The 27,402-nt window shown below is 34.3% G+C and overlaps 2 protein-coding genes across 2 annotated transcripts; one reads left to right on the top strand and one right to left on the bottom strand.

Annotated features, from left to right (window-relative positions):
* The first annotated feature begins 2,458 nt into the window (after nucleotides 1-2,458).
* LOC141692868 (glucan endo-1,3-beta-glucosidase, acidic-like) lies at nucleotides 2,459-4,399 on the top strand. Its single transcript, XM_074497812.1, has 2 exons — nucleotides 2,459-2,618; nucleotides 2,778-4,399. Exons 1-2 carry the CDS (start codon nucleotides 2,546-2,548, stop codon nucleotides 4,235-4,237), a joined length of 1,533 nt encoding a protein of 510 aa, XP_074353913.1. The 5' UTR covers nucleotides 2,459-2,545; the 3' UTR covers nucleotides 4,238-4,399.
* A 1,331-nt stretch (nucleotides 4,400-5,730) lies between these two features.
* On the bottom strand, nucleotides 5,731-21,987 carry LOC141691891 (uncharacterized). The gene is made up of 7 exons (XM_074496642.1): nucleotides 21,728-21,987; nucleotides 8,634-8,766; nucleotides 8,222-8,533; nucleotides 7,851-7,970; nucleotides 6,865-7,003; nucleotides 6,456-6,763; nucleotides 5,731-5,902 (listed from the first exon to the last, which is right to left on the bottom strand). The coding sequence occupies exons 1-7, from the start codon at nucleotides 21,985-21,987 to the stop codon at nucleotides 5,765-5,767; spliced, it is 1,410 nt and encodes a 469-aa protein (XP_074352743.1). The 3' UTR covers nucleotides 5,731-5,764.
* Between the last annotated feature and the right edge of the window lie 5,415 nt (nucleotides 21,988-27,402).

Raw genomic sequence — 27,402 nt, 5'->3', positions numbered from 1 at the left:
TTCATTGTCAGGAATTACACCATATGAGGCATGGACGGGTAGAAAACCTGATCTAAGCCACCTGAGAATTTACGGGTGTGTGGCGCATATGAAAGTTCCAAATGTGCATGTTAGCAAGCTCGATGACAGAAGTAAGATGGTAATTTATTTGGAAAAATTAACCCGGGATGAAGGCGTGTCGGTTATACGACCCATCCACCGGAAGAATTAAAGTCCTCCATGATGTTATTTTTGAGGAAAAGAGGACGTGGGCCTGGGAAGAATCAGAGGACGTGGGCCTGGGAAGAATCAGAGAACAACACCACCACCAATGTTACCGAAAAATTCACTATAGTTGGAGGTTATTCGAGTGATGACAGTTTAGAAAATCAACAAATCCAGACACCAAGTACACCTCGAGGTTCTGAGAGTGGGGCTGGAAGTTTTACAGATGAAGGTATAGCTGACATTGATGAAAGTGGTGAGCCTAAACGGTTTCGCTTGTTGAGAGATATTTACGATGAAACACAGGAAGTGGAGGTTGAAAACGAGTTGCTGATGCTGCTGTCTGGTATTGAGGAACCATTGAATTACTAGCAGGCCTGTGGCGAGAAGGAATGGGAAGAAGCTATGAAGATAATCTACATCTTGCCAAGGAGTCTGGTTGCGGAACTTACTTACTCAAATTACATATATGAAGTATGGACCAGTTGTGATTTACATTGATAACAAGTCAGCCATTGACTTGGAAACAATCCCAGTTTTTCACGGACGTAGTAAACATATAGATGTACGTTATCACTTAATCCGTGAGTGTGTCGAGAAAGGGGAGATAATTCTGAAACATGTGAGTTCTGAAGACCAACGTGCAGATGTACTAACGAAGGTTGTGGCTACAGTGAAGTTTGAAAGGATGTGTGCCTTGTTTGGTTTACAGGATGTGCAGAGAAAGGTTTAGATTATGGGGGAGTGTTGTTAGTTGATAATCTAAATTGGATATGTTTTATTTAGTTGGCAGCGTGTCCACATCAGGAATAAAGAATTAGTCATAGAGTTTATCAGTATTTTTAGGAGGTGTTTGAATAAGTTGAAGTAATGGAGATCCTGTAGGAAAGTAGTTCCTTGTTTCTGGGTGTAGCTTTCTTTTAAACGTTGTATTCTCTTTATTCTAAGTTATCAGAACGTAATTCTAAGTTTGCTGAGTTATCTTTCCGCTTTGAGTGTCTCTAAACTAGTATACAGATTAAGTGTGCATGTGTATATCGATCACTTGCAGGTTTGATCTCTACATAAACAAGAAACAAAATGTGTTAGTGTAAAAATTTCGTCACAAATGGCCAGATATATAATTAATTTCAATTATGCTAGAGATCTTATAGACTATAGTAGACCCACAAATGTCTTTATTTTTCCGGTTATGAATTGGATTCTTACCACACATTTTCTTTTACTGATGGTAAATTTAATGAATACCTAGTTTGTAGAATTCATTTTTAAATTTCATAAGAAATTGACTACAGAAATAGAGATACTGATATCAAATCTTCACAAATCGAATAATAATATGTGATTAGATCAATTAATAAAGTGGAAAACACTTCATGCAACTCAGATTTTATAAGAAATCAAGAAAGAATCGAAGAATAATTAATCAATTAAGCAACGATAAGAAATGTAATAAAAATTAACTTGTACATCTCTCCGTATCAACTCATAAAACAAGAAAAAAAAATCAAAGCGATTATAGATGGTTGATACAATTGGATGCGAAAATATCAAGCAGTATAAATTTGTTATATATATATAGACAGTGTATTGAGACTATAGAAATGAATATTTCTCTGCAACTATCACTACTGTAACTAACCAGCACGAGCAAGAGGAATAAATTATTCATTTCCAGTAACAATATAGATCATTGTAATTGTTGTTATATAAGTGTTTCTTGGAGGCTCGTTCTACTTGCCCTAGTAAGTTAGTTATTGTATTTGTTATATATTCAGGTATGCTCTTTTTTTCATGCTTCATGTAAAAATTCAATGCAGATTATAGCAATTGTATTTTTGTTTTTTAGAAATAAAGAAAAAAAAAAGGATGTATATCTTCAGGAAGAAGGGAAAAAGCATGCTTATCTTCACATTGTTAACCTATGCTTCTCTCAGACTGGGCGGGAGTTTTCCAGTTCGCCACATATTTTCTAATTTTAGGAAAAATCCAAGTGAAGCTCCAAGTAACATGAGATAGACTTTTGGTACGTACGGCGCATAAGTGATTATCATGATTCATAAACATCACTTTCTCTAACAGAAAATGATTACTGCTAAACTAAGCTAGCCACGTATTACTTAATTATTTATCATACACGCCCACGCCCTGCATGTAAGCCATCTGTCCATCTTTGCTTACCAAGCAGCTGGTTCGTCCGTAAAACTGGCCAGGTACATTTTCCTCAGCACTATAAATAGGAGCCAATGTTGCATGCAGATTTCCCATAGAAGAAAGTAGCATTTCTTTAATATATATATCAAACATCCTCTTGGTTCCAGTGTTTAGGTTTCAAAACAAAATGAGGTCCAGGATCCCTGTTTTATTGTTTCTGCTTTCCTTGCTCTGCGCAGGTTTCCTGCAGATTACTTCAGGTAAATTATATCACTGTTTATAACATCGTTGCTTTTATGCACACATGCTTATTTATATATTATACTAACTTATTAGTACACCTTACTCAAAAAATTTTACAGCCTAATTTTCATGTACACTAGCATTTACAATTGATTAATGTATATTCAATACTGCAGGTTCGCGTCTACTGAATGAGCAACAAGTAGATAACCAGCAACCATGTGGACAACAAGGTGCAGGCCAACAGGCTTGTAACCAGCAGCAACCATGTGGACAACAAGGTGCAGGCCAACAGGCTTGTAACCAGCAGCCTGGAGTCCAGCAAGGCCAGCAGCAGCCTGGAGTCCAAGGCCAGCAGCCTCAGCAACCAGGAAATCAACAAGGCCAGCAGTCTCAGCAACCAGGAAACCAACAAGGACAGCAACCAGGAAACCAACAAGGACAACAACAACCCGGAAACCAACAAGGACAACAACAACAACCAGGAAACCAACAAGGACAGCAACAACCTGGAAACCAACAAGGACAACAACAACCAGGAAACCAACAAGGACAGCAAGGCCAACCAGGAAACCAGCAAGGACAACCTCAACAACCAGGAAACCAACAAGGCCAGCAAGCGCAACCAGTAGGTATCTGTCATGGAACATTTGCTGACAATCAACCATCATCCCAAGATGCTATCTCTCTTGTCCAATCTACTGGGATACGAAGATTGAGACTTTATGGCCCCGACCAGAATGCTTTGCAGTCCCTTAGAAACACCGGAATTGAAGTTGTGCTTGGTGTCCCCAACGACCAACTTCAGTCAGTTGCCTCTTCCCAAAATAACGCTAATCAGTGGGTCCAGACTAATGTCCAAAACTATCAAGACGTTAACTTCAGGTTTATTGTTGTTGGAAATGGAATTACTCCCGCCCACGACCAAACTTCCCAGTTTGCACAGTTTGTCCTTCCGGCCATGCAAAACATTCAGAATGCAATTTCTGCTTGCGGACTACAAAACAAAATGAGAGTCACCACTGCCATTGATCAGTCCGAGATTCTTAGCCAATCTTATCCACCATCACAGGGTCAATTCAGGCCTGAAGTCAGACAATTTATCGACCCCATTATCCAATTCTTGGTAAACAACAACAATGTACCTTTGCTAGTGAACCTTCACCCTTATTTTAGCTATGTGCACAACAAGGCAGATATTCCTCAAGAGTTTGAATCTTCTGGTAAAGGTGGACAGCATCCACGACTTGAATATGCTACTTTCCAGAGGTCAGATGCAATTGTACAAGATGGACAACTTGGCTACACAAATGTTTTTGACGCCATGGTAGACAGTGTACACTCTGCATTAGAGAAGGCTGGTGGATCATCTTTGGACGTGGTCGTGTCTGAAGTTGGATGGCCAACTGCTGGTGGTGATGCAGCTTCTGTTGAAAATGCGTCCACTCACAACAACAAGCTGATTAACCATGTGCTCAACAACGGAACTCCAAAAAGGCCTCAGAAACGTATTGAGACTTATATTTTCAATTTGTTTGATGAGAACAAGAGAGACAGTGAAGAGTTCGAGAGGCACTGGGGAGTCTTCTGGAACAACAAGCAAGCCAAGTACCAGATCAATTTTCAATCTCAGTAATTTTTTTTTGTTTTTCTAGTGAGTTATCTATGTCTAATAAGGTTCGGACACGAGTATGTCCTCTGAATAAAAAATGTCCGTGATCGCTTCTAATAAACGGCCATATTTGTACTAAAAATTTTGGGAATAATGAGAACATGTTTGATCCTTTTTTAAAACAAATTTTAGATATGTGACTTGATTTTTATCCTGACTGTATAATAGGCTAAATCATAAGCGAAGTGATTATCAGCTAAGGTGACTGAACTATTGCATTTTTGTGCAACGCTCTTACCTTGTCTAAGTTATAGATTTTTGGTATTAGGAAAATATTAAAGTGTAAAGTAACCACTAACTCCCTTAAATTAACCTTAGAGAGATCCCAACATGATCTTATGGTAAATAACAGTTTTCGTTAATCATACAATACTTTTGTACTATTCACCATACAATATACACATATAACCAAAATAGATTAATTATTAATATCAATACTAACAAATATTTAAATAAACAAATAGGGATTTAATGACTCGAACCTAATACCCTAACAAGATATTATACTAAAAAAGGATCTTATGCTAAAAAATGTACCAATTACAAATATCAGTACAAAAAATATTTAAATTAAAAATAGGGATGTGATGCACAAACCAAATACCAATTATTAATATCAATACTAACACATATTTAAATTAAACAAATGAGATCCCCATAAAATGTTAAGCAACACTACAAGAAATCTGGCCATTTACAACGGTTTTTTCGAACTGAAATCATCGTAATTGAGCCATTTACGACGGAAAAAAATCATCGTTTTTGGTCGAGTAGTAAGTTCGTTTTTTCGTCACAAGTTAAAATTGCGTCGCAAGTTAGGAAGGCGTAGCCCACATACTCAATAAAATAATAAATCTACTTACGACGGAATTGATCGTCGTAAGATACTATAATACGACGAATAATAACGCTGTAAGTTATATACTTACGACGGAAAAAACGTCGGATATTACTTTACGGGACCACTTTTAATGAGATAAAACATAATTTTACGACGGAAGAATTCGTCGTAAGTTAGAAAGTTACGACAGAAAAAATGTCGTATTTTAGAAGGTGGGGCCTACAAGCCGAGAAATGAAAATTCAATAAAAAATATTTTTAAATATGAAAACTGATACATTACGACGGAATATATGAAGAACAACTGTCGTAAGTTTGTTTTTCCAGAAAAATTACGACGGAATATTTGAAGAACAACCGTCGTAAGTTTGTTTTTCCAGAATAACCAAATTCTAATTTTTCAGTATCCAGCCTTTTTCGGCTTTGAATTTAAATTCTAAACCTGCCAAAATCTTATGTAATCGCAAACTTAAAACAAACTCTAAACCTCGCAATCAAGTCATAATACATAATTTATATTAGTTATACCGTAAATCCGTACTAATTCACAGTCAAAAGTAGAAAGCAAACTAAAATTCAGTTTACAAACCAAATTCAGTTTACAAGCACAACTTGGTTATCTTACAAACATTCAAATACATAAAGCTAAAATTAACCCCTAATGACTGGACCACCGCAAGGGACATGATCATAAAAAGAACCTCTCATGTCACGATCTTCATCAGACTCGGTACTCTCGTCATTGCTCTCACCATCATCCGAATCATCTTCGTTAGCTGGGGCCTTCCCCTACAATACACACTTTAATAAGTTAACCGTCGTATCTAATAAGAGACAAACTGCCATGCCAAGTAATAAATTAATGTAAATTGTTAAGACTAAACATGATCATATAAATAATAAATTCCTACATGATGCGAGTGATGCTGCTAAATTTAATTCTGAATTAGAAACTTAAAATTAAAAAAATAATCAAAGGAATCACAACCTCATTGCCATCCATGCCGAATCAAATGAAAAACACTTGCCCTTGTTTTCACTAGATATGCAGATCTGTTGGAGTCGAGGTTTGTCCCTCGAACAAGGGCCCTCACCCGCTAACCCTGGCTATTACTTAGATTATTGACCTTGTGACACCCAGATTTGGTAGAGTTCAATCTAAGTATAATAAAACACTTATACTCTATTTTACTTTAATTAGTGCTTAGCTGGACTATTTAAGTTTCGAGTTAATTAGGCGGCCTTTATGTTTCCAGCTTCGAACAATTATTCAGGAGTGATTTCAAGTGACGAGGCATAAAAAAAATTAATAAAACTAAATAAAAAATCAAATTGATCATACCTTGGAAGCTCCTGGTCCGTCGGTCTTATAGATATTATTTACGACCTCCACCACAACCCTAACAATAGCTTGACGCGTCTCTCTGGAAATAGGATGGTTCGGAGGTAGTGAGAAGTCTCCTTCCACCACTCCCTGTGCTAAGAGACGAATCTGCTCGGGTGTCAACATATACTCTTCGGGATTGGCTCGAGCCTGGGCCAAGGTCTCATCCACGACGCGCATGAACATTTCAACTTGTAAGCGAGTCAAAGCAGATCTTCCGGAGCTTCCTTCTCCTTTCCGAGGACGTGGCGGACGTGCACCATGCTCTATAACAACATAATGTCGATATATTATCACTGGGAAGAAACTATATGTAACAACTCACGCTCACGTATTTTAAACTTTCAAGTCTATAAAAGAAATATACTGTAAATATCAGAGGCTCGAACCCGTGGATGTCCAAGAATCACGTTCTTACGAACTCCACCCACCGCCTCTACCCAGCTCTGAATTTGGGTCACCTTAGGATCAACTCCTTTCTTTCCGCATATGCTAATGTAGCGCTCCTATAAAGAAAATAATTAGACACTGAATCAAAAAAAGAATAATTGCGCCGACAATTATACACATCAGTAATACTCACAGTGGAATTGAATGGTTAGGGGTGTATTATTTTATGCAAATACACATCCATTTTAATTAATCACTTCTATGAGGCCTGAACAATTAAAAATTCTAAGAATTAACCCTGAACTATTTTATACTGAGTTTTATAATTAATTAAAAATCAAAATTCAAAATCAGAGAGTCTGTGTATAAATTAGCCTTAGCACATAATTTTGCTATAGGCAGGGCATCCATACAATACAGTAAATAATGGTGGGAATAATGGTGGGAATAATGCTCCGCTTCCCGGCTCTCCAACCAACTCAATCACATACTCTTGTTAAGATATCCGACAGGTGGTAAAACTTTGGTAAGAGATCACATAATTTTGATTTTTGAAGGCTCAGATATACTAATGGCAGAAGGCAAGTAAACTATAACTCAGAAAAATGCAGATGAAGGGACTGCGAATGTGTTTTAATGTATTATCTATATAACCAGATGATTATGCAAATACATATATAACCAGATGATGATACAAATACGACAGGTCAATAGATCATTTAAGGCCAAGAAAGAAAAAAAATATTACAGTAAATAATGGTGGGAATAATGTTGGGAATAGAGCTCCGCTTCCAGGCTCTCCAACCAACTCAATCACATACTCTTGTCAAGATATCCAACAGGTGGTAAAACTTTGGTAAGAGATCACATAATTTTGATTTTGAAGGCTCACTCTATAAATTGATATTCATTTTTTCGGAAGTTGGCACTACTATAAATTGATACTCTATAAAAAGAACTTACAATAATATTTTTGGCGTCCTCCGTAATCCAATTGCCCTTTCTCTCGTTGTCTTTCAAAGTGTGGCAGTCCTTATAGACAACAAGATGATCCAGGTTGCCATTGTGTGACTCCATATAATCCTGTTAAGAAAATTTATAACCAGTCAAATCAATTTTCAATTTCATGATAAATAAATGATAAATATTTATCATTTTGTGATTTTCCCCTGAACTAATTAATATAAATTTTGTAAACACTAAAAGGAAATCATTCATATTACTTTGCTGGGGATAAGAGGCTGCTCATTTACATATTTGTATTATATTTAGTAAGAAATCTAAGGCTAAGTTGGAAAGAGAAGCAAGTCAAGAATTATGATGAAATGATATACCCGACGACGACGATCAAATGAACGGGCTCCCGAAGTGTGAGGCACTTTCACAGCTGCTCGAGCCTTCTTAACAGCATCAGACTTTTTCTTAAATTCTTCATTTACCCAATACTCGGCTAATCTGGACCAAACACCAGGCTTCATATATGGGGGCCTATGATCTGCATAAGTCCCTCCAGCTTCCACGATCTTGTCGTCAGCCCTTTCCCTATCATCAGCAAGTGTACGACGCATGTTGTCTCGCATATGCACAAGTATGGAAGCCCTTGCCTCATCTTCAGTGGCAAATCTCGGGTCCCATGTGTAGTAGCGCTACAAAAAAAGATATAGTGGAAGGCATAAGATAAAGGGGAACAACTATAAAATAAACACAATCTAATATATATGAATATAACAAAGATGTGCAACATACCAAGAACTCCTCTATACACTTGTTCCAGAACCCAGGAGATTTCCTATCAATTTCTTTGATGCCAACACAACCATCTGGCCAAAACATGCGAATAATCGCCAATATATTTCGCAACACCTTTGGACAATCAATCCTGAAATGGCAGCAATTTAATCAATGATAAAGTTGAGGAACAAATGATATACGTGGATAAATTATTTTTCTTCTTTTTGCAAAAAAATTGCTTAGCATGACATGCCAATCTAAGTTAACCCGCTAATTAGGGGTCAGTTTTATTATATTTTTAGCCTATTAACCCGCTAATCATCCTCCTTCTGATTCTTCTAATCTTACCTTCTGATCTTACTACAATATGTAAATCTTATTTTAAGGTGCTAATTGGTTTCTTTTGTCAGGACATGCCATGATAGCAAAAAAAATTCATGAAAAACTAGGATCCTAATAGATACCAGCATATCCACTAACAATTATTAGTAGGTTCTCAAAAACCAGGTTGATACTGTTGAATTACTTTTGTTCCTATTAACTAGAAAATTATAAATCCAAATTACTGTCCTTTTTTTGGCCCACAAAATAAATGATTACAGGGACCACATCGCCTCTGAGACAGATAAAGATAGCTTAACTTCTCTCAGTGAATTCACCATCTCCACCATTGTATAGTCCATTAATTATTACATAGTTTGCACATTTTCAAATACTTGATATTTTGACAAATATACATCTTGTTTTCTTTCAAAAAATGCAAAGTACCAGTCCTTTATTCAAGAGGTCAGGATATAAAGATATCAGCTATGAAAAGAAAAGAGAGATTTCGCTGGAAACATTCTGCTTAGTGCTTTTTTGTTATGCAGTCATTGAATTTCTTGATGTGTGAAAGCGTATTATTAATTCCTTTATCTAAATTTAAATGCTCAATTTGATTTAGAGGTCCAGAAGGTTTGGTTTTAATATTTAAGAGTCTATATAAAGAGTTTGTCGGAGATGCTCCAAGGGGATGAGTAGACTCACATCCACGTATTAAGATATTAATTGTTTAGTTAATTTCTTAATCCTTGATAACTCTTTTTAATTTATGATGCATCTAGTTTTATCTCGGGAACCCTTTGTCTATTTCCCTTAATCTGTTATAGTGAAATTTTTAGGTGGGCATTGTAATATCCCATATTTTCAGATATTATTTTTATAATTATTTGGAATTATTTATGTGATTTTACGTGAATTTTGGTGAATTATCTGATAAGTGGAATTGATGTTTGGGTGTTTATATGTGATATTATTTGAGTATTTGAATTATTATATGTCCAGAATAAAATATAGATAATTGTGATATTTTTCTGGTAATTTTTGGACTGTTAGATAATTTTATATTGAGTTATGAATTATTAATTATTTTCTGAATAATTACCAAAATTATTTTATAAAGCCGGGAATCGTCCAAATTCAATCGTTTTTGCGTTTTTACAACCCGAAACTCTTCCGAAAACTCCTTCCTAACCTAATCTGGTAATTCCGGACATTTTCCGTGTTTCGACTTTTTCGATCCGGATTACGGTTTGACCCGTGCGCGGCCCGGCGCAATATTTTCGATACGATAATTATTTCGGTAATCAATAAAACCCGTATTTTTGAGAGACGAGATATTTTTATATTATTCCCGTATATAATGTTTTATAAAAAGCTCGGTTTTGATAATTATCCAATTTTGGTATTGAATCGGATCGTTATTGCAGTTACTTAGCGGCTAAGCAACTAATTTAATGATCCAAAACGATCCAAAACGATCCAGAACGATCCAATATTCCATAAATATAAATATCCTATTTCTTATTTCGTTTATTCCGTTTATTCATTTGCAACCAGTTAAAACACCGTAAATACAGAGAAAAACCCGAGAAAACCGATACGTTCCCGAGAATCAAACACACGAACGAAGGCGTTATCGAACTCCGATTCGGGCGTGCAGCATATCAAAACGAAGCTCTCGAAATCTTCTTTCTGAATCAATCATCAGTTTCTGCCCAGAAATCACAGTAATTTTCTTATTTAATTATTTATATTCGAATTATTTGATAATTAAATGATGAAATTTTGTTCTTGATGTTGTTGATGTGATTTGATGCTTCCATGTTGTAGAGCATGTTTTTCTGGTCGATTTGGTATATTATACTTCAAAAATAGGGTTCGGTATCATATAGAAATTGAGGTTTAATTTTCTGAAAATTTCTTGAATATGTGTTCTTGGTGTTCTTGAAAAATTCTGAAAATCAAAGTCAATTTTGAAGGCGTTATTGAACACCAAATCACAAGTATGAATAACCAAAATGAATCACAGATGATTCTCTATCATTTTATATCATCAAATCGTTTCAAGAGTTGTTAAATTTTAAAATCGATTTTTAGGGTAATATTCGAATTTTGGGGGTTTATGATTTAGTGGGTTTTGATTGTGTGTGATGACCTGAGTAGATTGTAATCGTTCTTGGCGTTATTTTGACACTGGAATCATCGTATTTGGTTAAGGATTGAGTGAATTCGAGTTTTTGCCGGAAAACTCGAGAAAACCCGCCGGCGTTAATGGCTTTTTGGCCGGAGTTTGAATTCTGCGACTTCGTTCTTGTCGTTGTTGGTACTGTTATGTTGCAGGGTTGATGTAGAACAAAACCCAGCTGAGAAACGAGGACGCGGGGGGGTTTTTCGATGGTAATTGGCATCGCCGGAGTCCGGCTAGTACCGCCGGAAACTGGGTTTAATCCCCAGAATCCGGTGTGTTCATGCCCGACCTGGTTGGATCATGAACGACCCGGTTTTAACCCGTTTCCCTGACCCGGTTTAGATCCTGTTTTCTCCTATTCCAAAATCAAAAACATGTTTCTGCAATTTCTATTTTATTTTAAATCAAAATTTAGTTTCTTTTATTCTGAAAATTCATTTTTATTTTCAAAATCAATATTTTAAGTTCTGAAAATTTATTGTAATTCAAAAATAAATCTTAATTAGTTAATTAACTAATTTTAGTTGATAATTAATTATTTAATTAGTCAATTAATTTAAATATTAATTGATTAATTAATTTAATTAGTTATTAATTAATTTTAATTGATTATTTAATTAGATTTAATTATTTAAAATTGATTTAAAAATTCTGAAAAATAGTTTCGAGCTTTAAGATATTATTTTAAATTATTTTACAAGCTCGATAATTCTTATAAAAATATTTTAGGGTGTTCGAACCCTATTATTTTATTATTAAATGATTCAGAGATCGTTTTATTCTGAAAAATATTCAAAAATTCATAATAAATCAACCGTTCGTCTGTTTAATACGAAACGAACGCGTACAGACTCAGAAAAATATTCTGCTTTCATTAAAAATACTTTCGAGACCCAAATCCTTTTGTTTCGAAAGGTCGTTTGTTTTACGAATCATTCCAAGTCGATTTTTGATCGATAAATCATATTTTTGACCCGATTTCAGTTTTAAACGTATCGAGTCGACCCTTTTGATGAACCGAGTCATATGTGATATGAATTATGTGATATATGAGTTATGTGCTTATGTGTTATGTGAATTAGGTGTGTATGTGGATCAAGGGTCCTATGTTTGTCTGTTATATTTATGTGTGGGCCATAAGAATCTTGTGTTGGACTGTTTCTATTATGTGCGGGTTATCGTATGGGTAGACGATAGGGTATTGACGCGTAATTCGTCGAGTGGTTATCGATTAGACAATTAAAGTTCTATATTTTAATTATAGATGCGGATCTCTCGAGTTGATCGGGACAAGACGTTGGATAAAGAATGAGATGGAATGGTATTGGGTATCTGGCTTCTAGCAATTGCAGGAGCAGCATATCAGTCAAGTGTTGAAAAGAAGGACAGTGATGTCTTAAGACAAAATGTCAGAACTGATGCGTGTTTGCGAGTGTGCTAACTGCTAAAAACCCAAAGGCAAGTACACTAACCTCACTTATCATTCAAGTGACGTTTATTTCGATTCATATTATGCAAGTACCCTAACCTCACTTATCATTCAAGTGACGTTTAATTCGATTCATATTATGCAAGTACCCCTGACTTCACTTATTGTTCAAGTGACGTTATTTCGAATCATATTATGCAAGTATTATTTTCCCTATTCTCTGTTCGGAATAGATAAATGTTTTACATATCGCTGAATTAAATAATTTTGTTTATGCAAGTACTCTTCTGCTATTCTATGTTCAGAATAGATTTACAAATGTTTTGGGTTTTGAGAAAAATGATTTTGTTGCAAGTATTCCTGCCCAAGTGAATGGGGGAATAAAATTATTTCGGGTGTCAAGTATTATGACCCCTTTTCAATAAAAGGTTTTGAGATTGAATGGTTACTGATTGCGTAAGAGGCCGAAGCACCGGTCCAGCGTGAGCTATTATACAGAAGTGTAATACAGAAGTGTAATATCTTACAAGGCTAGTTATGCCTTTTCTGGTGCCCTATAGGTACCGTATGTCTTCGGGATACGGGTAGTACCTATATTAACGGTATGGCTGCGGGATACCGGTGTTGTTTCATGACTGATCATCAGGAACAGCATAGTGCATAATTTGGTTCCAATCGATATTATTATATTACTTTTGATAATCTTATAAGGAAGGATTTATCAACCATTTCTGTTTTGGAATAATGGTAAAATGCAGTTTTAATTTAGATTATAATTTATGCTGATACTCATGTTGTTGTTAAATATCAAAGGTGGTATTAGTATAGATGAATGATGTTGACTTCAGTATGGAATGTTGTGAGCATCAAAGTTCATATTGATATCTAATTTGATATGACAGCAAAATAAGTATTAATTTGAAGAGTTCGGTTTTGAATAAAGTTTATGATTCAATCCATAATCATTGTTTCATGTTATTGTGGTTTACGATATTTCCGTAAACACTGTTTTACGAGTTTTATTCTCGTTATGATTCAAATTATTGCTGAAGCACGTCGCTGGAAAATATAAAAAGGGTTTTTGAATACAATTAAGGAATCAATTCTGGGGTTCCACTACTATAATTTTATGATTCAGCAATTATGATTTTTAAATGTTCTGCGCGGATGCAGATGTCGGTTTTATATCAAAACGACCCTATATATGTTATAATTAACTTGCTGAGCATTTCTTTCGCTCATACTTGCCTGTTTTCAAATTTAACCTCCAGTGAGGATTAGCTTGCGCTGTTTAGCTGCGTAATTCGAGGAAGCAAAGAAGAAGCTTTTGGAAGGTGGTTGGTCCAGGGTTTGCGGACTAGTGTAAGTTTTATTGTGTAAAGTTATTTATATTAGATTATATTATAGTTGTATATTTTATTTGGGCCTAGTATACTTCATTTCGAAGTTATACTAGTGGCTTTAGTTTTGAGTTGGAAATTATTGAAAAGAGTTTCAAAAGAAAGTGAAAAATTTATTGATGGAATTTGGAATTCTTGTTTCTAGAACTGTAACCTTAAAAGATCTTGGATTAGTTTGGGGTCATTTATGATAAATATCTTCCGCTGGCATTTATTTATTGATTTAACAGGTTAATTTGGATTGAAGTTTTATAGTGACGACCAAATCCTCTGACCCCGGATTTGGGGGCGTTACAGGTTGGTATCAGAGCTGAGGTTATAGTAAACTAGAAACGAGAGTGTGTAGGAGTGTGTATAGCTATGTGAGGACGTTTGAGCTCATATCGAGTTCCTGTTGGACTATTGAATATAGTACCAACGAATAAGTTAAGATAAGGCGTATTTGTTTGAGATGATTGTGCTGAACTGGATGGAACTCCGGGAAGCTGCAAATTTCTATTGTGGAATCTTCCGAGACTACGATTCGACGACGATGGATATTATCGATATCCTTAGAATATGAAGAAGTATCTGGAATCGGATGACGAGTCAACAGAAGAGTTCAAATTCAAGATAAATATTAAGACTTTGGCAATACCTTCTCTTTCTATAATTTCTTTTGGCTTCTCTCAGAAAGGGATATCTGTTAGAGGATATATTCCCTAACACTCATTTTCAATCATAACTGTGTTTTAAATGTGCCAGAGGTTGTCATGAAGCCTATTGTTCAGGTTTTGATAGCTCTGTCAAGTTATGATATTGAACTTCCACTTTTCTTATTTGGTGGATAGTTTCTTGGTGATGTGACACCACTTGCTCATTTTGGTGCCAAAATTTTTGTTCTCTGGATTTCATTTTCTTCAGAAATATCAGCTTTGAAATCTTTCCACTTTTATTCATTTGATTTTGGATTCTTTTGATATTCTTTTATTTTGACTGAGATGAACAACTCTAACTATAGGGGACACAAGGTATACCTGTCTGTGTGATAGGAGTTGGATGGGACGCCATCACTTGTGTGTATTGTGAATACATGAAGGTTAACAACCTTTAGTAGTGTCTTAATTTGGACACGCAATACCAAGTTCATTTGATCATATTGATCTCTCAGTTTTATTTCATTTCAACAATATTTTTCTCCAATTCAGATTCTATCCTGTTATGATATGAAATTCTTTTCTTTTCTATGATTTTATCATTTCAAATATTCGAAGGTATGCCAATTAAGTTAAGCTGAGTATCCTGGCCAAGTCAAAGTAAGGAGATCTGATGGAATTATGAAGGACGATAGTGGAGTGTAATGCGATTAAACTATCACTGGCATATAGCGAAGTCAATCTGTTCTTTTATTTCTCTCTCTATCTTTCTTTCTTTTCTTCTCTTTATCTTTCTCTCTATTCTTCTTTCTCGCAATCAGTAAAAGCGATTCTATTGAGAAACTGGTCAAAGGATATGGATAGAACAATAATGCGAAGTGAAGCTCACGTGGTAACTGTGTGGTATAAGGAATTGTAGTGTTATTAGAAATTTTGAGAAAAGTTGCGTTTGCAGGATTTGGAAAGTTGGTAACAAGACCCTTAATGCTTTCTTGTGCTGATTCCGAGGACGGAATCCTTATAAGGGGGGTAGATTGTAATATCCCATATTTTCAGATATTATTTTTATAATTATTTGGAATTATTTATGTGATTTTACGTGAATTTTGGTGAATTATCTGATAAGTGGAATTGATGTTTGGGTGTTTATATGTGATATTATTTGAGTATTTGAATTATTATATGTCCAGAATAAAATATAGATAATTGTGATATTTTTCTGGTAATTTTTGGACTGTTAGATAATTTTATATTGAGTTATGAATTATTAATTATTTTCTGAATAATTACCAAAATTATTTTATAAAGCCGGGAATCGTCCAAATTCAATCATTTTTGCGTTTTTACAACCCGAAACTCTTCCGAAAACTCCTTCCTAACCTAATCTGGTAATTCCGGACATTTTCCGTGTTTCGACTTTTTCGATCCGGATTACGGTTTGACCCGTGCGCGGCCCGGCGCAATATTTTCGATACGATAATTATTTCGGTAATCAATAAAACCCGTATTTTTGAGAGACGAGATATTTTTATATTATTCCCGTATATAATGTTTTATAAAAAGCTCGGTTTTGATAATTATCCAATTTTGGTATTGAATCGGATCGTTATTGCAGTTACTTAGCGGCTAAGCAACTAATTTAATGATCCAAAACGATCCAAAACGATCCAGAACGATCCAATATTCCATAAATATAAATATCCTATTTCTTATTTCGTTTATTCCGTTTATTCATTTGCAACCAGTTAAAACACCGTAAATACAGAGAAAAACCCGAGAAAACCGATACGTTCCCGAGAATCAAACACACGAACGAAGGCGTTATCGAACTCCGATTCGGGCGTGCAGCATATCAAAACGAAGCTCTCGAAATCTTCTTTCTGAATCAATCATCAGTTTCTGCGCAGAAATCACAGTAATTTTCTTATTTAATTATTTATATTCGAATTATTTGATAATTAAATGATGAAATTTTGTTCTTGATGTTGTTGATGTGATTTGATGCTTCCATGTTGTAGAGCATGTTTTTCTGGTCGATTTGGTATATTATACTTCAAAAATAGGGTTCAGTATCATATAGAAATTGAGGTTTAATTTTCTGAAAATTTCTTGAATATGTGTTCTTGGTGTTCTTGAAAAATTCTGAAAATCAAAGTCAATTTTGAAGGCGTTATTGAACACCAAATCACAAGTATGAATAACCAAAATGAATCACAGATGATTCTCTATCATTTTATATCATCAAATCGTTTCAAGAGTTGTTAAATTTTAAAATCGATTTTTAGGGTAATATTCGAATTTTGGGGGTTTATGATTTAGTGGGTTTTGATTGTGTGTGATGACCTGAGTAGATTGTAATCGTTCTTGGCGTTATTTTGACACTGGAATCATCGTGTTTGGTTAAAGATTGAGTGAATTCGAGTTTTTGCCGGAAAACTCGAGAAAACCCGCCGGCGTTAATGGCTTTTTGGCCGGAGTTTGAATTCTGCGACTTCGTTCTTGTCGTTGTTGGTACTGTTATGTTGCAGGGTTGATGTAGAACAAAACCCAGCTGAGAAACGAGGACGCGGGGGAGTTTTTCGATGGTAATTGGCATCGCCGGAGTCCGGCTAGTACCGCCGGAAACTGGGTTTAATCCCCAGAATCCGGTGTGTTCATGCCCGACCTGGTTGGATCATGAACGACCCGGTTTTAACCCGTTTCCCTGACCCGGTTTAGATCCTGTTTTCTCCTATTCCAAAATCAAAAACATGTTTCTGCAATTTCTATTTTATTTTAAATCAAAATTTAGTTTCTTTTATTCTGAAAATTCATTTTTATTTTCAAAATCAATATTTTAAGTTCTGAAAATTTATTGTAATTCAAAAATAAATCTTAATTAGTTAATTAACTAATTTTAGTTGATAATTAATTATTTAATTAGTCAATTAATTTAAATATTAATTGATTAATTAATTTAATTAGTTATTAATTAATTTTAATTGATTATTTAATTAGATTTAATTATTTAAAATTGATTTAAAAATTCTGAAAAATAGTTTCGAGCTTTAAGATATTATTTTAAATTATTTTACAAGCTCGATAATTCTTATAAAAATATTTTAGGGTGTTCGAACCCTATTATTTTATTATTAAATGATTCAGAGATCGTTTTATTCTGAAAAATATTCAAAAATTCATAATAAATCAACCGTTCGTCTGTTTAATACGAAACGAACGCGTACAGACTCAGAAAAATATTCTGCTTTCATTAAAAATACTTTCGAGACCCAAATCCTTTTGTTTCGAAAGGTCGTTTGTTTTACGAATCATTCCAAGTCGATTTTTGATCGATAAATCATATTTTTGACCCGATTTCAGTTTTAAACGTATCGAGTCGACCCTTTTGATGAACCGAGTCATATGTGATATGAATTATGTGATATATGAGTTATGTGCTTATGTGTTATGTGAATTAGGTGTGTATGTGGATCAAGGGTCCTATGTTTGTCTGTTATATTTATGTGTGGGCCATAAGAATCTTGTGTTGGACTGTTTCTATTATGTGCGGGTTATCGTATGGGTAGACGATAGGGTATTGACGCGTAATTCGTCGAGTGGTTATCGATTAGACAATTAAAGTTCTATATTTTAATTATAGATGCGGATCTCTCGAGTTGATCGGGACAAGACGTTGGATAAAGAATGAGATGGAATGGTATTGGGTATCTGGCTTCTAGCAATTGCAGGAGCAGCATATCAGTCAAGTGTTGAAAAGAAGGACAGTGATGTCTTAAGACAAAATGTCAGAACTGATGCGTGTTTGCGAGTGTGCTAACTGCTAAAAACCCAAAGGCAAGTACACTAACCTCACTTATCATTCAAGTGACGTTTATTTCGATTCATATTATGCAAGTACCCTAACCTCACTTATCATTCAAGTGACGTTTAATTCGATTCATATTATGCAAGTACCCCTGACTTCACTTATTGTTCAAGTGACGTTATTTCGAATCATATTATGCAAGTATTATTTTCCCTATTCTCTGTTCGGAATAGATAAATGTTTTACATATCGCTGAATTAAATAATTTTGTTTATGCAAGTACTCTTCTGCTATTCTATGTTCAGAATAGATTTACAAATGTTTTGGGTTTTGAGAAAAATGATTTTGTTGCAAGTATTCCTGCCCAAGTGAATGGGGGAATAAAATTATTTCGGGTGTCAAGTATTATGACCCCTTTTCAATAAAAGGTTTTGAGATTGAATGGTTACTGATTGCGTAAGAGGCCGAAGCACCGGTCCAGCGTGAGCTATTATACAGAAGTGTAATACAGAAGTGTAATATCTTACAAGGCTAGTTATGCCTTTTCTGGTGCCCTATAGGTACCGTATGTCTTCGGGATACGGGTAGTACCTATATTAACGGTATGGCTGCGGGATACCGGTGTTGTTTCATGACTGATCATCAGGAACAGCATAGTGCATAATTTGGTTCCAATCGATATTATTATATTACTTTTGATAATCTTATAAGGAAGGATTTATCAACCATTTCTGTTTTGGAATAATGGTAAAATGCAGTTTTAATTTAGATTATAATTTATGCTGATACTCATGTTGTTGTTAAATATCAAAGGTGGTATTAGTATAGATGAATGATGTTGACTTCAGTATGGAATGTTGTGAGCATCAAAGTTCATATTGATATCTAATTTGATATGACAGCAAAATAAGTATTAATTTGAAGAGTTCGGTTTTGAATAAAGTTTATGATTCAATCCATAATCATTGTTTCATGTTATTGTGGTTTACGATATTTCCGTAAACACTGTTTTACGAGTTTTATTCTCGTTATGATTCAAAGTATTGCTGAAGCACGTCGCTGGAAAATATAAAAAGGGTTTTTGAATACAATTAAGGAATCAATTCTGGGGTTCCACTACTATAATTTTATGATTCAGCAATTATGATTTTTAAATGTTCTGCGCGGATGCAGATGTCGGTTTTATATCAAAACGACCCTATATATGTTATAATTAACTTGCTGAGCATTTCTTTCGCTCATACTTGCCTGTTTTCAAATTTAACCTCCAGTGAGGATTAGCTTGCGCTGTTTAGCTGCGTAATTCGAGGAAGCAAAGAAGAAGCTTTTGGAAGGTGGTTGGTCCAGGGTTTGCGGACTAGTGTAAGTTTTATTGTGTAAAGTTATTTATATTAGATTATATTATAGTTGTATATTTTATTTGGGCCTAGTATACTTCATTTCGAAGTTATACTAGTGGCTTTAGTTTTGAGTTGGAAATTATTGAAAAGAGTTTCAAAAGAAAGTGAAAAATTTATTGATGGAATTTGGAATTCTTGTTTCTAGAACTGTAACCTTAAAAGATCTTGGATTAGTTTGGGGTCATTTATGATAAATATCTTCCGCTGGCATTTATTTATTGATTTAACAGGTTAATTTGGATTGAAGTTTTATAGTGACAACCAAATCCTCTAACCCCGGATTTGGGGGCGTTACAGGCATTGTTTTTGGGGTTCTTGTTCTAGTAATTATGTTCCTTTTTCACTGATTTGCTGCATACTGTGGCCAAATTTTCACCCTTCTAAAGTTTCAGTATTAGTCCTAATAAGAAGCCATTTTAAGATTCAAAAGAAATAATTAAATTTTAATTTTAATTACAATGATATACATTCTAGAATCGTTTCTAGCATAAAGATTTAGGGAGAGCCGGCAACCTAACATGATATTAAGAACTCTTGTGATCGTCTCCGGTTCAAATCCTATAAATATTATATACATATAACATATTAAGTCCCTTCACTGAAATCTAAAGTGTTAGAAGAGTTTGATACTTTGATAAAGTTCTACATAACAATGATATTACATGATAACCTACTGCATGCAGATATTTGTGTGAATTATTGTAATAAAAAAGGGTCTGTTTTATGCAAGATAATAATTTGGAATATTAAGATGCTAATATGTAACTACCAGTAGACTGCTACCAGTATTTGCATAACTTAAAAGAATGTCCTAAACTTTCCTTGTTAGGCCCACTTGTGTTGTCCAAGGTTACATTACATTCTCGGGTTTGTGCAACATGCACTTTACTACAAAATTTTCCAGCTGGAATTATGTCCCTAGATCAGTTTTCTGCAGAAGATTAGGACCAAGACTAGTGGCTTAATTTTTCTATTATTTTCACATAATAGGTTCTTTATTACTATAACTAAAATAGTTGGATTAGCATTGTTAGAGAGATTTTTGATAGGCATAGATTAAAATCTTATCAAAGGTTAATCTTGAGTTTCTCACTTTCTAAATGAGGAGATGTTCATAATAAAAGCTGAAATCAACAAATATTTACTACACTTAAAATATTTTCTTTGTTCCGGAGTTTAGACTTCTAGTGAGTAGTGACCTATTACTTCTGAAAACTAATAATGTGGAGTATCAGGGAAGATTACAGGGGCACAACATGCCGGTAATGGCGTATCCCCACGCTGACATGAACTTGATTCAAGTTCGTTCCTGATCCCTGTAAACTCTATCATGTGGGATAAGTCTATGTTTGATTGTCTTGCTAGTCAAACACTATATCAGTCTATATCAAGTACCACTTATTAAGCACATTTTATATAAATTGTCGCATAGGACCCAAAGAATACAATATTTTATATACCTGATAATTTTATCAGTACATTTTGAATCAGAGATGGAGGATCTCTCTTTCCCAGATCGCTTATGTGACGTTAGAGATCGACTGTGTAACATAATGTTGTTCTTTGTGTGCGATTTTTAAAGATTAAGGATGCAACTAGAGTTCCAGGCATGCCAAAGCATATATATACATACATCTACTGATAGTTTACCACTTGCTTCCTTTTAGTCTCAAATGCTCAAGTCGTCTAAAGAAAATATTTAATTTGCATAGGAATAGGATCCTATAATTTCTGCTTATTTACGACTGGAAAATCTGTTTCTATTTTCTATTACACTATAAACCATTTCAAAAGTCTGACAGTTCGTGCAATGGAGAATTCAGTTTATTATATTTATTTCAGCATGCTTAAGAATAATCGTACTCTTGGACAAAATCATAACAGGGCACACACATAAATTTCTGCGAGGAAGATGATGGACAAAAACTTACTGGTTACCCGCAATCCGAACAACCTTCTCGACATCAGGGTATGTGCCAAATGCCCCCCGGAGAGTATCCACGTGTCCTATGATTGCGGGGATCAGAATCCACCCCAACTGGAAGAATTTTCCTCCCTTCATCGTCCCAAAGAAGGCATTCGGAATTTTCTTCTTCATCTCTATGTCGACGCCGACGTCTTCTCTTTGTACATATACCGCTACCCTCTGCGCCGCCACCACTGGCACCACTACTCTGCTCCCTAACGTCATTGTCATCTTCCCCCCCCCCCCCCCGTTCATCACTATCATTATTATCCTCCTGATTACCGTTACCATCATTCCCCCCTCCCCGACCACCACTTCCACTTCCCCGACCACCGGTGCCATCATTCCCCCCCTCCTGACCACCACTACCACTTCCCCCACCACCGGTTCCACGACCTCGATTCCCATCCTGACCACTATTATTCCCCCTTTCTCGATCACCACCACTGCCACTTCCCCGACCACTGCTTCCACGACCACCACTAGAAGCCCTTCCACCTGCACCCCTACCACCTGCAGCTGTCCTCCCAGCCATCATCACTAAAACACTGAACCGCAGTACAAACAAAACAAACCATAAAAAGTAATTAATGAAAACATCAATTCTCTATAACTACATGCATATCTAGTTAAAATAAGTGCAATATTATTTTACCCAGTGAATAAATAGACACTCATTGATTAATATCGATACCCAATGATTAATATAGATACCCAGTGATAGATATACATACCCGTCAACATATAGTTTGATTAAAAGTTAATTTTGAAAGGAAACAAGTAAAACCCAGTGTAAACACCTATAGATAATACGACGATGCATATATATACATGCATGTGACCCATAGTTGAAAACTAACAACCAAATCGTAAAAGAAAATTAAGATTATACCTTGTAATGAGTACGATGACTGTTAGAATCATGATGCTTTGCAATTAGTGTGTGATATGAAGAGAAATCAAGATCGCCTTTAGCTGTGAACTGATCGCACCGCAGCTTGAGAATTGAGATAGAGATACTTTTACCAAAAAGAAAAAAGGGGAAATCGGTTTATTTTAGGGTTTTAGTTGAAACAATGTCGTTTTTGCTTGTCACGGCGTCGTATAGAGTATTGGACGGTCAATTCAATTTTTCCCCAATTTTTAACTGTGAATACTTACGATCCGTCGTATGTTAATATACAATAAAAAGAATTTTACGGGATTTGAACCCGGGTCTTTGTTGAGCCATAAAGGGAGAGCAACCACTTGTGACATATAACTTTTTTAAGCATTACTGAACATTATTTACATATACTTTAGTCATTTTCTCATTTAATTTTTTTTTAAATAATATATTTGATCATTATTTTAACGAAGAATAATTTAGTATGTTATACAAAAAATAGCTTAAATCTTTATTTTTTTTATACTTTACTAACATATGAAATTTTAAAAATAAACATAAATTTTAAGATATTATATTTATTTTGGAATTGTTTTAATCATAAAATTATAAATATCACGATTGGACAAACAAATTTATGAAGACTGAAATTTTTATTATTAAATATTAGTTAACATGTAACTAAAATATTGACTTCAATCTTGAATGTTAAAAAATTATTGAATATAATATCATCATTCACGTAATAATTAATGTGATGGCTTTTGATATTGGGTCATTAGGGTCTATTTATCGATAATTATCCAATGTCCTGGTTATAAATATTAGATTTAAATATTTGATATATATAAATCATATATTATTTTTATAAAATTATGTAAGTGAAGAATATGTTGTTGAATTGTTTTCGGGTTTAAATCGGGTTTAGAACGAATTTTAGGTTTCGGGGCGGGTATCGGTTCGATATACCTAAAATTCAAATCCAGATCCATACTCTTTTGGCCTAGAAATAAGATCCAAATCCAAATCCAAATTCAAATCCAAAGAATCGGGTTGGAGTAAATCCAAACGGATAGGAACGGGTCGGTTATCTATCGGGTCGGGTGAAATTGTCATCTCTAGGTTTAGTGATATGTACAATCATATAGTACTTAACACATGAATTTTTATTTGATATGATTGTAATATATGAATTGGAATAATTTTCTCATAGATCCTATTTGCTAAGTAAAATCGTAACAATAAACAACGTATGTGAATTCATGAAATAATAATTGTAACATATTTCAATGTAGGATTTCTTACTTATGTTGTTAAAGTATAATTAATTATAATTTTTTTTTGTATTTTAATATGATATAAATTAATATATATAATAGATTTGTCTGATATGAAAAGGTGATTGAGGAAGCCTAAAGAATAATTTACGACGGATTAAAAATTTCCTCGTAAGTATGGGTTTCTTACGATGAAAAAGTCGTCATAAGTAATCATTTAACTAACTTACGACGACTTTTCCGTCGTAAGAAACCCAGACTTACGACGAAATTTAAATTTCGTCGTAATATACCCAGAACAAAGAAATTGCAGACTGTAACTTTTCCCCCTGCTGCAATTTATTATCAAAATCTACATCACTAAACCACTCATTTCAAACTAAAAAATAGACTGTAAATCATATTATAACAAAATAATAAAGGAATCTTAGCAAAACATAAGTAATCACATACCTTATATGAAAATCTTGATGGATTAATGAGAAATTCATCTTAATTCTTAAAAATTAGAAATGTGCCTATAATGATTAAATCTGTAAATGTCTTTGCACAAACATATCACTTTATATATTGTTAAGATTTCCTAACCTTCAAATTGGTGAAAAATTTAGGATTATAAAAAAAGTTGAAAAAATGCATGTAAAAAAGGAAAATTCATTTCAATTCATTTAAAATAACAAATTTACCTAGAACAATAAATCATCCAATATTTCTTTGCACAAACATATCACATTACATATTGTTAAGATTTTCAAATCTTCAATTTAGTGAAAAAATTAGGATAATGAAAAAAGTTGAAAAAATACAAATAAACGGCAAATTCATTTTAATTCATTTAAAATTAAGAAATTTGCCAAAAATGATAAATCATCCAATTTTTTTGCACCAACACATCATATTTTATATTTATAAGATTTCCAAAATGTCAATTGATTAAAAAGATTGAATAGCAAGAAAAGTTAGTTGAAAATAGTGTTAGTGAGCCAAAAATCCATTTTAATTCATTTAAAATTAGGAAAGTGTCGTTAATGATAAAAAAATTCCAATTTTTTTGCACGAACACATCATATTATACATTTAAAATATTTTCAGACCGTCTAGTTCTTTAAAAAGTTGAAATTATGAGAAAAGTTAAATAGAAATAATGTTAGTAAACCGAAAATTCATTTAAAATAAAAATATGGCTAGAATTATAAAATCATCTCATTTCCTTCCACAAACATATCACAATACATGTTTTGATTCATACAAGAATAGAAATTAGCCTAAAATGATAAAGTACATTTCTAACTCATCTTCACTTTCAACGTCAATACTATCATAACCATCTTCTTCTTCTTCTTCACCTTGCCTTGCATTTTATTCCTCTTCTTCACTTTCCACTTATTTTGGTTGCTCTTGTTCTTCTTCTTGATCTTCTTCCATTTCATAGTGCGAAAAGTCAACAAATAACGACCTCGAGGAAAAATCTAACGCAATGGTATTTGAGACTTCTTCTTGAAGGGGTTCCACATCAACATCCCATGTTCTTTCACTCAACAATTGAGGTCTATATGTGATGATTGTGTGAATATTACTATCGGGATTCTTGAGACTAGGAGCATAGTACACTTGTGTGGCTTGACTTGCTAGAATGTAAACATCATTTCCTTTTAGTTTTGAATTAAGATCAATTAAGAGCACTCCATTTTTGTGTTTCTTTACACCCCTAACATGATCATACCAATGACATCTAAATAAAATCACTTGATTTCCGCCACCATATGTTAGTTTGATAATCTCTTGCAAAGTCTCGTAGTAATTGCTTCCACTATCACCATAACAACTACCCTTCACAAGTACCCCAGAGCTTGATTTTCCTAGGTTGAATGAGTATCCGTTGACCTTGCATCTTTTGTAAGAAAGCACAAACGAAATTGGGCCTTGCAATAGGTATTGAAATTTTTCGTAGTTGTTTTGTACCTGAAATGGAATAATCACATAAAAACAAGTATATAAATATATTTTTATAATTATATAATTTATGTATTTGATGAAATACCTTATTTTGAAATCATGTTGCGAAATGTGCCTTTAGCATTTTATCCATCTCAGTATCACTCAATATCAATGTATGATGACTGCGAACCTCTTCTTCGAATATACTGAAAAAAGTAATCATACCATGTTAGTGAAAAATGTTTCAAAGTTTTAATTATAAATGAAAATATTTTATTACTTATGTGATATAGAATGCCACTTCACGCATGTTAGTAAGAACATAATGTGCTGCAACATTAGGGAATCCACATCTAAATGGTAACCTGTATATGCTCCGAGGAGCTCTATCGAATATGTAAATGCCTCGAGTTTATGTGGATCCCGTGAGCGATCATCAACCACATTACGACCTAGCAAGTTGTGCGCTGTCTCAACTCCTGACTCAAAGTACATGGAACAGAAATGTGTCAACTTTTCATGTACATATTTTTCTGCAATGGAACCTTCAACTCGTGCTTTGTTCCCTATTTTTTGTTTCATTCTGCGTTGTAGTCTTTCAATATTATACATCCATCGTGATGAGACAGGGCCGCCGAGTCTGCACTCTTCGGGTAGATGAATGGGAAGATGCTCCATTAGATCAAACAAAGCTGGAAAGAATTTAGTCTCCAAAGTACAAATGATCCCAGCTATGTTTTTTTCCAACTGCCTAATATTTGATGCAAGTAGTGTAGTGGAGCACAAGTCCTTGAAAAAATTTGAAAGATCACAAAGTACTTTGTTTATGTCATCTGGAAGAAGTTTACGAAATGCAGAAGACAATAACTTTTGCATAAATACGTGACAATCATGTGACTTCATGCCTTGAAATTTCAACTGAGTTATCTTACAACATCTCTTCAAGTTTGATGAGCAACCATCTGGGAGTTTCAATCGATGTACCCATTTACATAACAATTTCAGATGATCTCGGGTGAGTTCGTATCTACATTTATTATGATTCTTCCAATGTAGTAATCTAGTGACAAATTTCAATTATGTATACTTGATGTTGCCCGGATATATTGGTTCTCCGACATTACTCACATTGTATAAGAATTTAGATGCTTGCTCGTTCGGCTCCTCGTGGACACTATTGACATATCCAAAATCTTCCCCTCTAAAGGCATCCCTCAACATCTCATATTCATCAAATACATCTTCGCGATCATTCATTTTTTCATTTCGTGAGCCACATTCTTTTTCATGATAATGCCATGTGGTGTAAGTCTCAAGAAAACCGACCGCATATAAGTGAAACTCGACATCGTAAATGAGTTGAAAGAGTTGATTGTTGCATGTATTACACGGACATCTAATCAAAAGTTCCGGATCATTCGGTTCCTTGCTATTTTTTATTGCAAATGCCAAGAAATCTTTAACCCCTTTATTAAATTCTTCCGTAAAACCATAACCACCGGGAATAATTCGTTTAGTGATCCAACTAGTATCATAAGA

The sequence above is a fragment of the Apium graveolens genome, chromosome 10 (assembly GCF_009905375.1).
Source record: "Apium graveolens cultivar Ventura chromosome 10, ASM990537v1, whole genome shotgun sequence".
Taxonomy (NCBI): Eukaryota; Viridiplantae; Streptophyta; class Magnoliopsida; order Apiales; family Apiaceae; genus Apium; species Apium graveolens.
Note: the sequence above shows the minus strand (reverse complement) of the source record. Positions and strands in the feature narration are given on the sequence as shown.

What these genes read in the sequence shown, in the direction of transcription:
- LOC141692868 (XM_074497812.1), top strand. Translation starts at nt 2,546, where the DNA reads ATGAGGTCCAGGATCCCTGTTTTATTGTTTCTGCTTTCCTTGCTCTGC. An exon ending in TTTCCTGCAGATTACTTCAG is followed by an intron (nt 2,619 to 2,777) that starts GTAAATTATATC and finishes TCAATACTGCAG; the next exon opens with GTTCGCGTCTACTGAATGAG.
- LOC141691891 (XM_074496642.1), bottom strand. Translation starts at nt 21,987, where the DNA reads ATGACGTTAGGGAGCAGAGTAGTGGTGCCAGTGGTGGCGGCGCAGAGG. An exon ending in AGGACGCCAAAAATATTATT is followed by an intron (nt 7,004 to 7,850) that starts GTAAGTTCTTTT and finishes TTTTCTTTATAG; the next exon opens with GAGCGCTACATTAGCATATG. An exon ending in TCGAGCCTCTGATATTTACA is followed by an intron (nt 6,764 to 6,864) that starts GTATATTTCTTT and finishes ATGTTGTTATAG; the next exon opens with AGCATGGTGCACGTCCGCCA.